Source organism: Kryptolebias marmoratus, linkage group LG21 (assembly GCF_001649575.2).
Source record: "Kryptolebias marmoratus isolate JLee-2015 linkage group LG21, ASM164957v2, whole genome shotgun sequence".
Lineage (NCBI taxonomy): Eukaryota > Metazoa > Chordata > Actinopteri > Cyprinodontiformes > Rivulidae > Kryptolebias > Kryptolebias marmoratus.
Window position 1 is genome coordinate 13,738,839 of NC_051450.1, and position 14,620 is coordinate 13,753,458.

At 37.7% G+C, this 14,620-nt stretch overlaps 1 protein-coding gene across 5 annotated transcripts in view; it reads left to right on the forward strand.

Moving 5' to 3' along the window:
* The window catches only part of cacnb2a (calcium channel, voltage-dependent, beta 2a), a 52,267-nt gene that overhangs the window by 11,528 nt on the left and 26,119 nt on the right, over nt 1-14,620 (forward strand). The window contains exon 1 of one of the 5 annotated variants that reach the window (XM_017406656.3): nt 2,707-3,038. The exons of 3 other annotated variants lie outside the window; for them this stretch is intronic. In XM_017406656.3, the coding sequence (XP_017262145.1) occupies nt 3,003-3,038 (36 nt within the window). In that variant the 5' untranslated portion in view covers nt 2,707-3,002. Of the gene's footprint in view, nt 1-2,706; nt 3,039-11,624; nt 11,949-14,620 lie in introns of those variants that run through there. One more of the 5 variants, XM_017406657.3, reaches the window with a different exon arrangement.

The following is a 14,620-nucleotide window of genomic DNA, read 5'->3' on the forward strand; positions in this document are numbered from 1 at the left end:
GCAAGTGGTGAGTTAAGGTCTCACGGCAAAAGTGTAAGCTGGAATTCCCAGTTTTCCAGATACTGGGACCAATGCCCGGGGAGGAGTGTCCAGCCAGCACAGAGTAGACTGGAGCAGGGTTTCCTTGGCAGCAATTTCACATTTCTTCACTTTTCCAGAGTATGAAGAAATTTCCGGAAACTGAGCAGGTAATTGGTCACAAAGGCCCTCAGGAATGTCTCAGATTCAAGTAGATTTATTTATTTATATATATATTTTTTTTTACTACTTTTGCATAATATGACACATCATTGGAATGGAAAGTGTGATTTAAATCTGTGGAGGCATTTTGTAGACTATAGCTCAACTCCAGGCTGGAAACACTGATGTCAGAGATCTTGTCATTGACCCCTAATCATTTACGACTGTCTGAGTTTCATGCTACCTCACCGGTTAGGAAACAGTGAAATCATGGGTGTTTTATGTGAAGGTGACTGATGAGGGTTGCATCATACTAGCTGAGCGTAATTTGACTGTCACTTTACCTTGATTTCATAACATAATTATGTTGTTGGTACATTAGGCCGTGGTGGCTCGGTGGTCAGTGCCATGGTCTTGTAGTCCTCAGGTTGCAGGTTCAAGCCCAGGTTTCTGCAGGAAGGGCATCCGGCGTAAAACAATTGCCAAATTGTTTGTGTGAGTTTGCTTGCTGTGGCAACACCTGAAGAAGGGAGCAGCCAAAAGAACTTTCTATTATGGTGTTTGTAAATTCAGCACCTTGTGACCCTACACAGGATAAATTAAATCTAAATAATAGGTAGATTATAAGATCCATACATAATTCCCTACCACCTGAATATTCTTAAAGGATCCAAAACATTAAGTACTGCAAAATCATCTAGTACAGTAACTGTCAATAACTTTACTGTGTTTTTTGGAGGTATAACTTGCTCCATTTAATGAAGTGATTTGGTCTTTCAGGTTCCTTTAGTTGTGTCACTTAATTTTTTATCTCTTGTTAAAAGAGAAAAGCCTTGGAATGCCGCCATCAGTTTTGTGAGGTTTCCAGTTTCTGGAAGATCCTGTTCCAAATTTAAGTTTTATCACACTACAGTACAACACATGCCTTTTGAAAAGAAATATGTCAGTGATTTTTTATTTTTTTTTATTTTAAAGCCTAATTATCCTCTAGGTTTAAACAGTGTAGGCCAAAATACCAACCACGACTCACACTTTTACTCATTTCTAATTTTCACCATGTCTCTAAAACAAACAAACAAAAACATGCTGACTGTATCTGGTGTAATTTGTTTGCTCTAACCGCCAACAGACATTATAAAATTTATGTCAAAGTGTTATAGAGGTGTAGTTTAGATTCATACCTCGGGCAGGACATTCGGGCCAAATAGGGAATCAGTGAAAATAGGAGCAGATGTTCTTTGGGGCCAATTAACAACAGAAAGAGGGAGACAACCATGTCCACCCGAGGAGGGATGCTGGCCTAAATGCATGCCAAAAAAAAAATTAGTTAGATTGGCAAACATGGATTAGAAGCTGTGTACTGTTTTAGTTAAAGTTTTGAATATGTGTTTGGTATTTGGTGTTGTCTGATTTTTGTCTATCTGTGATTTTAATTAGCTAGAATTAATCAGTTTTCCTAATACAAGCTTTCATTTAAAAATAGTACATATCAACTATATGATGCAACTCCAAATTAAAGAGGTGCACTATAGCTACAGTAAAAATAAAATTAATATTCGCCTAAATGTTACTTTAAGATTGTAATACTTCAGATAACTTAACAAAAGACTTTACATAAATTACATTAGCGTGAAGAGATAACAAAAATGCAAAGAGTAAAAGCTGTAACTGAAGAAAACAAAGTTCTGATGTAAGTTTTAGAGAGTTTAAATGAAAGATTGATCCATTAAGATTTCACCAAACACATTTCAACTAATTCCAGTCACTTAAATCAGCATTAATGGTCTTTACTTAGCTTTTACGAGTAAACTGACCCAACTTGTACAGAGTGCCTGTGAGAACTGAGGAGCTCTCCAATCTGACTGAGGACACTGAGTTAGGTTGCAGAAGTCAAGTAAAAAGAAGGCCAAGGTAACATTTTCTGTAAACTGGTATTCAGAAGAGAGGATCTAAAACTGGGCCAGAGAGCAAAGCAACTTCACAGTGAAAGGACACAGAAAGAGAGAGCTGCTGAGCATTTTCTTACTATCTGCCATGGTATTTGTCTCTTAGGAAAGAGGTGCCATGACAACAGATACCAGCTAGACAAGAAGATACACCCCTGAGAGAAGAAAGGTGGAAAGAGCTGAGAGGAAAAGAAGTGGTGTTAGGTAATTGAAGAGGAAGAGAGTGGAGATAAAAATGAAGTGTAATGAGTGGACAAAGAATTTATAGAAGATAAAAAAGTGTTTAATTAAGAATTGCACCGCTGCTCTCGGTTTATTTACTCACTGATATCTGTGTTTGTCAGAGGTGGGCTCTGTTCTCTCTGTTCCCTCCTTTAGAGACTCAGTATGTTCATTCTAATACTTCTATAAGCTCACCCCCGGGAGCTGGCCACAGTGATCTGCTCCCTGATTGGGCACATGGCGTGGCTCACAAGGGCGGGGTTAAAGCTGCACGGATGTTTCATATTCATACTAAGCTTAAATTCATCATCAGTCCATCAGGTTATTGAGTACTATCAGCAGGAGGAGACTTTACAATTCAGTGGACTTTTTTTTAAGCAGTTGTGACTTTTTGCCTCGTGAAGCAAAGACCCTGCAAACTTCCTCCTCTGCATGTAGTGTGATGGGATACGTCTCCAGTGCTGGCTTCAGACAGAACAGAAGTGGTGGGCTCGCTTGTTTGCAGGACAGATGATGACCTATGGATGAGCTTGATGTGCCCCCAGCCATCACCCCCTGACCCCGCTCAAACCTGCTCGCGAAACAGACTGCAGGGCTGAAATCTGCTGAGGAGGGGGACTCCTCTCACCACGTTACTGGCCTGCACATGCTGCCATGATCAAACAAAACAAGAATAAAAATGTCTCATGGGTAAGTGAGGTGTGTGAGGATGGGATCAGTATGGCGCCTTGATTGTTTCATTTTTTTCTTAGCAGCTAAATCTGTGACATTTTGCATCATATTGATAAGATTTTCTTGTTCAACAGATTATGTCAAGACTGTACACTATCATTGATTTTTATATATATGTTTTTAAATCCACTAGCTATTCCAAAGAGTGGCTTAGAGGTTTAGATATTATATAACTACAAGCAAGTGCATGCCCATTTTATGAAATCTGCTCACCGGTCTGCTAAAACTGCCTGTGTTATAAGAAATCCAACAAAAGACTTCAAAATGAACTTTTAGAAAAGAAAAAAAACTAACCTGTTTGTTATAAGCAGTAATAAAATCTCAGCAGATATGTCAGCATTTCCTGTCATAATGACACAGGCTTTTTAATTTCTGTGCATCTGATATCTGATTCTTTGCCAGTGCAGACGGATCAGGGCAGATTATAGTGAGAGTGGCTTTGCCAGGGATGAAATCAGCTACTTGGGAAGACAGTGGTGGGGGCAGGGAATAGAACATTATAGTATGGAGTTACTGTTTACTACTGACTGCACTTTCTGCTTGTGAACATTTTCTTTATCTGATTTTGTATTTGTTTTACCAACTCAGTTAAACCCTCTTGTGCAAATACTCACCGTCAGGTAGAAATCAGCTTTATTTATACAGCACCTTTTAATGCAAATACGACCCAAAGTGCTTAACAAAGGAAAGCAGACATAAAACAATACTGATAATAAAGCTACATTATATTTCTGTGATGGCCACATTGTTGTCCTCAATGTAAGTGTCTGTGTTTGATGGTTGAAATACTTATTATTTTGTCCAGTATAGTGTACATGTGCACATGTGCATAGAGATGTACTTATGTGTTTTCCTCCGGAGGGAAACACTGCTCTACTTTCCATCAACACACCCATATGGCACATATGTCGTGCTGCTGCTTTCTGTGTCCTCACGCTGAATCTGAATGTTCCTGCATGCAAAGAGCTGAAAAGTTAAAAACACCCTTACCAATTGAAACAATGAAATGGTTTGCCAATGTCCTTACAATCAGAACATTATTTCTTTTTCTGAAAGATAAAAGGCATATGGGTGTCTGTCTGTCAGCATATCTCATGAACCACTGGGTGGATTTAAATGAAACTTTCAGAATGTCTTTCCCAGAACATGAAACTTAGGTAGAGTAACTTCATCAATAAAAATGAAATAAATTGAACAAAAACCTGACTTACAGTTAGACTCGTGTTTACTTCATATTGGTAAATGTGTTCATTTTATGTGGGCTGGTGGTTGGTGGACTGTAGACGTAGTTTTTTGTTGTTGATTCTACTATAAGTCACCAAACGTATTAAAAATTAGTTTATTGGGAAAAAAACAATTTGCAGTCAGACAAAAAGCAAGACAAAACATTTAACAAACTATGGCTTAATCTTTTGTTTGGTCTCACATTTTTAAGTTCATATTATGCATACGTCATTTTTATTCTAGGGTCAATTTGGTATCCTGCAGAAACTTTAGCCTTTTAAATACTACTGCAGCACCTCTGCTATGCGCTGAGCCCAGGTATCCACTTGTCTGTATAATAAGCTTAATGACTTTGAGGGCCACATTTGTAATCACAGGGATGGGTAGATTAGAACTCCAGATGGTGCTATTACCATCTGACTGTGTGCCTGATAACGGCTGTACAGCTGCAGGAGGTCACATGTTTTACCACAGTGGTCTTTTCTGCCTCTGCAGCCCAGCTCAGTATCACATTACAAGAAGGCTGAATGTCACCGCTAACTGTTCGATATTGTTGGAAGTTTTAAGACATGTTTGTCTCTGTGGAGCATGTTTGTGTGGTTCAAGCTGGCTTGGGCTATTTCAGATAGCTGAATTGCCCATGCAACAGATGTCAGACTATCAAATTAAAGCCTAATGCCAAGCCAGCTAAAGAGAAACTTCAGGGCAAGCCACACCGCCAAGCTTAAACACTTGACTGTGTTTGTGTGTCTGAATGTGTGTAAATGTGTCAACTTGTGTCCATGTCTATATATGATCTGCCTCAAAGAGACTCTTGTGTCTGCTTCTCTGAAGCTTGACACTTACTGCTGGAGGAGTACTTCACTGTGGCCATGTGTCACCTTCTCTGTAGATTTCACCTCAGCAGCAACTCAAGTTGTATTTAAGAGCTACTTGGCAGGCGGCACAGTAGTCCCCATTGTTCCTTTTGACTGAGGCAGAGAGGTTGGCTGTTTTATACCAGGCTGCTTGCATCTCTGGGTCATTGTACTCTGAAGGAAAAGAAAAAAAACAAAAAACAGGATTTGCATAATTCATTACAGTCGCTGTGGAGCAGACAGGCAACACAGGTGTACCAGCCTTTGTGGGAGAAGGAGCATGTCTAAGAAGCAAAAGGTAAAAAAACAAAAACATTTAAAAAAAAAATGCAGCTTGTCCTTGCTCCTGTAAATCCTCCACTTACTTCTCTATCCAGAGTTTGCACAAGTTTTGTTTTTGTGAACTTTTGCCTCATTCATAGTATTTATTTTTTGGAGGGAAATCTTTGCTGGTGGGGTTATTTTGTGTGTGTGACAGCATGAAGCTTTTCTGCAGGAATTACACTTAGTTTAGTTTTTCATGGATTGTTACTGGACTATTCTCTCCTTTTAAGTTTGGTTAAACCAGCCTTGCATGCTCAAGGCTTTTCTCTGAAAATCAACCTGCAGGATCATCTTTCAACTCACACAAGGCCAACAACATAAATATGCAACTGAATCTTCTGTTTGCACAATGATCCAAATACTGTTGTGTAGAATGATATAACTTGTCGTTTTTAATACATTAAGACCCATTCCAAAACCTTTTTTGATATTCATATTTCCATATAAGCACTACCTGTGTATGAGTAGCTTTGTAAAAGGTTTTTGTTTTGCTTGCTTTACATTGCAGTTTCTGTGTTTTAGTTTTTATGGGACTTGTAATTTATAACCATATTTTGAGGCTTTTCAAAACTAAACTGGAGTGTAAAGATTAGATCTACATCAGAAACTAATGAATCATCGTGTGGTCCTGATTTTGAATTTTATTAAATTTAGCCCAAGTTTTCACATACTTAATTTTTTTCCTTTTTGTTTGTTTTTAAAGGTTAGTGTAAGCTGAGAAATTGCAGGACAAACCCCATGGGTATAAATGTCACACTGCTCATGTGGTCTCATGAGTGCATGAGATAAAGGCGATTTACCCCACAGAAACATTGCTCTAAACCTTTAAACATCTTTGCTGATCATGCAGGAATTTACCAAATCTTCTCCATTAATATAATGAATATTGTTTTCCTGTTTCCAGCATAATACTAACAAAAACTTAATTAAGTGGTCACTTTAGTTCTGTTAAAAATGTTTTAAAAATACTCAATTTAGGCTACCAGTATTAAGGACAAAAAAAGAATCTCTTTTCAGCTTTTGTTTCGTGTCAGTCATTTCTTCTACACTAAATCCTTGATAAGTTGAAAGGCTGAAGCAGATTTAAATCTTCTTACTCCGAGAAGCAATTTTTTACAGAGAGTCCGAGGATCAACAAGCAATCACCTCTGAGGGTGTTTCTGTGTGCAGTTTGGAACGTGGCCTCTTGACCATGAAGATTCAGAGAAATATTTGTCTCTTTACTGATTTGCCAAAGCAGGTTTACTGCGGTGAAGTCACACGCATCCATACAGGTGGCTGTGAATGACACTACACTGTGTGTCTGTGAGTCAGAGAAAAGTTAATGTTGTAATGAAGTGAATCGTCAGGCTTCTAAATATGAACCAGACACCAAGTGTTTTTGTCTTTAGAAAAGAAAAAGCATGACTGTTCTGCAAACAAAAGTCAAATCTGAAAGGAATTATGTTTTTTTTTTATTTTTTGTTTTGATATTATTATTATTTTTTAACTTATGTCAGCTGATTTCTGTTTCCCTTTACTGTCCTGGCCAGACAAATGGAGGGTAAAGGTTGTGAAAGGCAGGAAAATTAAACATGGCAACATCTTCATTGACCAAAATTAACCTAAACCCCTATGTGTTAAATCAGCAGGTATTGGGCTAAAAACAGACTGTTTGTCACTTTGTTCACCATATTCTTTCACCATCTGGTTGAGACAATGGCTGCATTTTCCTTTTGGTAAAGTTTTGCTGTATCACAACTTGCGTCACCCTCTGCTTTCCTGACCCCTGCATGACTGTATTGGTCACAACAGTCCTAGTTTGCCATTTGAAGAGTTTTTCCTATGACTCCATGTGGAACAGCCGATGTGTTGATGTGTTCAGCGAGCCAGAAGTGACTCAGTTAGCACCATACGAAGCACCACAGCCACTAGACGTTGCAAACAGTTGTACAAGTCAGCAATTCAGAAATCATCAAGTGTTTGCGCCCTCTGAGCTCGTGATGTTCATTCCCTCTGACATGCTCGACTGGCTTCCTTTGTCTCCGCGGACTAGACACATCTTAAGGGTGAGTTGGCAGCCACTTTTTAGTGTTTTGCAACAGTTTAGGAATCTCCTTTTGTGATTGAATAGGTGATGTTTAAAATCAGATGTTTCTTGCTACCAAGAAGAGAAATGTTAGTCCTTTTTTTTTCCTGTGGTGATTACCCAGGTTTATTGCTGTTCTCAGCTTTGATGGGATGTCCTTTGGTGGAAAGAAAAACAGCAGATAAACTACTTGTTTTCTCCAGGAGGCAACAGGAAACGACAACAATGGCTACTACCTCTCGATCTCATCCCCTCCTTCTGTTTTCCTCTGGTCTTTTTCACCTGATCTCTCGTCCTCCTTTTACCTCTTCCTCTCATCATCTGTAATTAGAGACGGTCCCGAGGCTCGAGCGGCCTGGCATGTGGTGTAGCTAGGTAACCTCAGTCTGATGCTGGCTGCAGACCCTGGGGCGTTCATTAGACATGAATCATAGTCAGATCAGACTCAGCATGGATTCTCCAGCCTGATCATGATTGTTTGGAACAGGATCAGTACAACACTGTTGAAGATTAATTGCATCGTATAGAGGATTTCTTTTTATCATTTTTAAAGGTGTAAATGTGCATAGAAGTTCATTACATCTAGTGATACTGTATTAGATTTTGAGTCATAAACATACTGAAAAATAGTCTAGAAAATATGTTGACTCATTTTCATATTGTCAGAGAGCATCATCATCTTCTGTATGTCAGGATTTCATCTAATAGCTTTTTAGGAATCACCTTTTTTGTGCTAAAATACTATTTTGTTATACTTTGCTTTGGATTTTGTGAGAAATTCAGAGAAAGAAATTAAAACAGATTGTGTATTTGTGACTGATTGCAAAAAGAACATTTTGTATTTGTGGATGCAAAGGTATATTATGACTACCTGCAAATAAAGACATTCTATTTAAATACTTTATTTTTTTTTAATTCAGCAAGTACGTGTCATGACACCCTCTCTTTAGCTGATTGGTTCTGACGTTCTTGTTCATTCAAACCGCAGGCTCTTCCTGGAAGCTGATTGGCTTTTGGGTCTGGGCATGTATATATGTCTCATTTTTCCCAGGAGTACTCTGTCAAACTTGTTACCTGCTGTTGCAAAAAAGCTGCCAAGTAAGTACTCGTAGTTTGTAAAGAGCCTTCTTTAGGTTCTTTAGGTTGTGTTGTATTGACACAACACTGGTTTTGAGTTTCGAAAACTGAAAAATTCACAAGTTAGAGTTAAGTGATTTAAACAACAACAAAAAAACATTCCACCAAAAATGTTCAAGTACTGGACTGAAAATGACTCAACAAGTAGCCAAAGTCTAAAAAAAACATTGTATATGTTTCTATTCTGAATAGAATAAATAGAAGTCCAGTTGTTTTTGTTTTTGACCTTTTTTTTAATTTACCATGTGATGACTGAGAATCTTCACCAGCTTGTTGTTGTAAATGTGCTGGAAAGTGAATCTTCTTTCCATTAAATCTGCTATCCCAACTTTCAGCTTTATTTTTGGAGATAAAAGGAAAATACCAACTAGTCCTTTAAATTTGAACAGTCTAAATAAAAGTGACTATATAAAATATATGATTGATTTTTTTAAAATATCCAATCAAAACCTTTCATAGCACAGAAAAAAAGAAGAAAAGAAAGAAGACACCTCAGATCCACAAGATTTGAGATTTGTAATTTTATATCATTTTAACTATAAACAATCCTGATTTTTTTTAAAGGTAATGTCTTTGAATACAGCACTCTACTTGCTGAATTAAAGTACACCAAGAAAGCAATATTTTATTTAATGGTGGCCATTTGTGAGGGATCTTCTTTTTTCCCTTTTACTAGACAAAGTGAAAGATTTATCCAGCAGCACTTGAAAGCTTCTTGGAGAGTTTCATTTGTATAATAGCATTCTTGGCAAGGCAAAACCATTTTACAGAGACCTTTCTGACATTTTCTCAGTTATCTAATTCTAGTGTGCTTTAGCCTTTTAGTGGTCTATTTAAGTTTACTAAACATTGCTTCTGTGGCCTGTTTTGATCGCTCTTCTGACAGAAAATAAAACACTGATGATAGTGTAATATAATGACTCTGTCACTGCCCTGTAAAAATCAATACGGTTGCCTGTTTTTGGTTGCTTTGTCCTTTCTAATGAGATGTTGAGAATGACAATTTTTGCATTATAGAATAATTTATAATCCCAAATGCTTCATTGTTTTGAGCGCATTTGGCCATGGTTTAAGGTAAACACATTTAAACTGGTAGCATTATGTTCGATGTACTTTGAGTTATTACATGTGCCCCGAGTGTAATGACCCAAAATAAAACTGATTATTCAGATCAATCTGCTGTAGGTTAAATCAACAGAATACATAATAATTCCTTGAAGACTTGCTAATTAATGTGAGCAATGCAAAATGTTAAAGCCGGTGGTTTTAATGAATCATGTCAGTCACTTTATGCACTGCAAGGTGACTTTGTACGAAAGGGAAACTCCTGCTGGCAGTTTTGGTTTATGTGGGATTGATTCCTCCTCATGGTTCGATTTCTGCATGCTGCTTTTGTAAGCTATCCATGTTGGCCTTTGTGTTCCTGTCTGCGCGAATGGCTGCTGACGTCACAGTGATTGTACAGTGATCGATAAGCCAAAGGCAGTTCCAGGACTTTATTCCAAGCTGTAGAAGAACTGAACATTGATCAGTCAGAGCCCACTTAAAGAACTCATTGATTCATAGCTGATAATTGAAGAACATCGTTGTATGTTGTAGTTTACGATATTAACATCAAGGCAAGAGAAAGAGATTATCTGTGCATCTGATAACATGCTGTTTATTACAATAACTTCAATTTAATATTTTCCTTTTTCAGTTTTTGTACAATTCATCTGTTGACATAATCCTTGTTGCTTTACACAACTATATTTAGTTTTTACTGTTATGCACTCACATTGATAGTAAAACTAATGTTATTCAGCCGATTTCATACAAAATGACACAACCCAAAAAGCGCAATGGCATTTTGAAAGTATTTTTTATTTTATTTTAGATATTTGCTAAAGGCAAATGCACTGGGTTCTTAAAACATTTGTCATGGTCAAACGGGAGTAACAGTCCCACAGATTGTCACGTGCCGAGCACACAACGTAATGATAATCCTCAGAATGAGGTTAACCCTGATCAAACACAATATAATCTAGGATTTAAGTTGGACTGCCCAGAAAACATTTTTCCCCGCTAGAAAAAAAAATACAAATCTGGATTGAACAGAATGTTGGATAAAGCTTAGAATCAGTGTGATTGTACAGGTTGGAGATAGTCTCATCTGTGTGTTGTTGCTTTTATTTGACTTAGCTCTGTTCTTCGCTTCTGTTTTACAGCTGGAACATTTAGATTAGTTATGACTTCACAACTGAGCTTTTAACTTGTGTTTTACTGTAATTGGTAAATCTAATATTGGATTCTGGATGCATTCTCTGAGCAGCTTTTATTACAAAGAACCAAACAGTGTCTCTGATGTCAGATCATAAAGATGAATCTGCTGCAAGTTTCTTCTAAGTAACCGCTACAGTTCTAAGATGTGTGCCAGCTGTTCTGTCTCTTGATTGCTTAGCCATCTTTTATGTTTGTAATGTTAATAGATGTAAAAGCATTATGCTGGATTCTTTCTAAGAAACTTACTTTCAGATGTAAAGTCAAACCCAAGTATGATCACGTCCCTTCATGTGAGCAAACGGAACGTTTAACTGGTTTTCATCTCGTCGATGATGAAAGCAAATATGGCATTTTTTCGATGCAGTGAAGATAATTACTTCCTGAGATTTTGGTCTCGGCAGCATGTGTTGTGTCGACACAGTGAGTTCAGATCCTTCAGCCTTCCTCTCTGCCAAGTGTAACCTCTTGAAAGCAAAGTAAAACACATGTAAACTCTGCAGATCACACGCTCGCACTCAGACATTAAAAGCTTCTGCAGCTGCTTTTGGTGTTTTCTGGAATTTTCAGGCTGGCCCCTTTGGCTGGAGATCTTACTTCCTAACTAGCTGTGTGTGTGAGAGAGACAGGGAGAGTGTGTGGGTATGTGGGAGGAGAAAGAGGGGCAGTGGGGCTTGTTTTTTGGGACTGGAGGACGGTCGCGGTGCTCTGAAGGAGTGCTCCTCCAGCGTGGGAAAGACGTTTGACTTGCCTCTGCCTCTCAGGGACGAAAGTAGGCCAAAGAAGGACTGAAACTTTTCCTCTGGCTGAAACTTTCTGTGCACGAGGAGAGTTGTTCAACCTCTGGAAGTGGGACAGGGGGATTTGTAGATGTGAAGCAGCCCGGCTGGAAGAAGATCTCGTGTTCCGAAAGAAGATGAGCAGCAGCTGAGGAGATTTCTCCCAGTCTGGCTGAACAGTACAGAAATGTTTTACTCCACGAGCGAGGAGTCAGATCTGGTAAGTTTGTATAAACATGTGCTAAACCTTTCTGAGCGTTACTTCTCTCCTCTTGCGTCTGAACAAAGAGGAAGGGCTTCAACTGCAGGAAAGTGGAGAGTATTAATGCAGGATTTAAAGGGGCAAATCCTGCAAATTCTGTTTGTCTGCTAGTCATCTTTTTGGAAACAGTGAGTGTTTTTCAAGTAACTTTTTGTTATAGGACAAGAGATTTAAAAAGAGATCCAGTGTGAATTTGTGAACTCTGTATGACCACAATGAGCTTACAGTCAGGAGCTGAATTGCTTGTTACCAACTAAAGAAAAGGGGGGAAAAGAAAACAACAAAAATTAGTTTCTTATTTGTTTGTTTGTTTGTTTGTTTTAAAGACTAACAGAGGACACAAAACCTGGTTTAAACTTAGTTTTGCTATAGAAGAGGGTTGTGTCTTCTGTTTTGAGTGTAAATGAGCACATGTGATGTCCACAGAAGTTTTGAGTACATATTTGAGCAATTTCCTGTCCTGTTTACGAGAATATGGTGATGACTAAATATTCATCAACAACCATTACACTACACTGTTATTCAACTATTAAAGGAGCATTTTATAAGAGCAATTATACAATAAAAGGTTAATTTTAGAATACATAAAAACAATATGTATTTTCTGCTCCAGCATAATAAAACTAGACTTTGCTTATTTTATTTATAAATAGTTGGATCAATACCATGCAGAGTACATACTTTATGAATTTGTCAAATATTGCAATAAGATAAAATGACTTCATGAGATATTTTTGTGCTCTACTGTGTATATGCCTGTTATATATTTGTCCTTTTTTTCTCTGTAGCCTATTTGTTTTTGTGGCCGTATGAGATAACTACTTAATCTGTAGCTGCTCAGTCTTTATTGGATCTAGAGTTATCAATTATTCAAACACACAGAAGTTCTTATATTTGTGAGCTGTCATTTAAAGTGTGGCCTTCTGTGTGCTGAAGTGTTTGTATATCACTCTGTTACTGACAGCCGTGGAAAGATGAGTTAGCATAGCCAGCTGAAGTGGTGCTAAAGAGATAAGATGGTGTTCAGACGTGCGATCTGAGAACAGAACAAAGTACAACGGTCAACTTTTTGTCGTTTTTGATCCATATTTTGAATTTCGTTTTAAAAGAACATAGAGCAGAAAAATAAAGTCTGCTGGTTTAAAATATTTAACTAGAACTAAATAAAAAGCTTTAAAAACATAAGGATTATCTGAAAAATAAAAAAATCTCGACCCTGAAATGGATCTAAGTTGATGTCGTGAGAAACTTGTATTTTCTTCTTGCAGCGCTTTGTTTTGATTTCTAATCATCCCCATGATATTAGCCAGATATACTCAGAACCGAGTAAACATTAGGGTTTCTGTATGAACTTTCAGCTGTTTCTAAGCCTTCAATCTCGAGCTTTTAATAATGTTTAATAAAAATGAAAGTATTTTTATTTATTTATTAAGGTGTAGTTAGAATACAGTCACTTCTAGCTTGGCAGATTAAATGGAGGGAGAATACTGTGCAATCTCTTTTTTTATGTTTGTTTTTTTCACCCCTCCTAACAAGCTCAGTGGGTTTTTTTTTGTTTTTTTTGTTTTTGGGGGGGGGGGTTGTTTTTTTATACAACCACTGGTTTGGTTTGAAATTGTTCCAGAGTTGTTATTTATCACTGTACAGAAAAAAAAATCAATGAGGCTGAAACGCTTTTATACTCGAGCGGTTTGTTTCATCCCTCTCAGGATGGTAAGAAGCTCGTTCTGCTCGCTGAGCCAGCTCTCATCAATCATCTTACTGCCTGCTTCGTACAGGAAACTGTCTGAATATTGATGACACAAGCATAAAATACTGTAGCCGCAAAGAGCGGCCTCTGGTCTTTTTTTACAGTATCATCTTAATCACCACTTATCCTATTATGGTGCTCTCTCTTTCCACAGAGGAACCTGTGAGGGGAGGAACAGTTAAACTAGATTTCACTGTGATTGGATTCTTTGGTAATTGGAGCAACAACATGTGGAGTTTTGCTGTGAGAAGGCGGTAATATTAAGAGCTCTACATTCGTCTTCACTTGTCTCGTATTTCTCTGTAGCCCTGTGATGAACCCGCCACTTGTTCAAGATATACCCTGCCTTCCACCTAACATTTGACTCCCAACACCCCTGACCCCCTACTACCCTGATTAGGACTAAGTTAGTTTAGATAATGGTTTGATTATCTAAAGCTTTAATTTTCACCATTGCATAGCAGACAGCATTACCTTTTCTCTTCAAATAATAGCATCTTTACTCTGCAGCCCATTAAATATTCCTCTATTTAACACTTCATTCACACAAACAAACAATGTGCTCTCATTTATAATATCGCAAAACAGACAATTAGCATATTTAAAACATCTGGCTGATGCTTCAGTTACAGAATAATAAAAGCTCAATAATGCTGGCAGCATGTTGGGTGTCAGGACCATGGATTTTGGATTTACTGTTTCCGAATAACTGTACTAAGCTATAAACTTTCTAAACTTGATTACTTGAACTTGATCCTTTGTGAGGGCGATCACAAGTTAGCAGGGATGTACAGTACAGATGAAGACTAACTTTTTGTTTAGTTAAGTAATTGCATCTGTCTTTTTTCAGAGGAAAAGAAAAACCATTCAGTTCATGAAA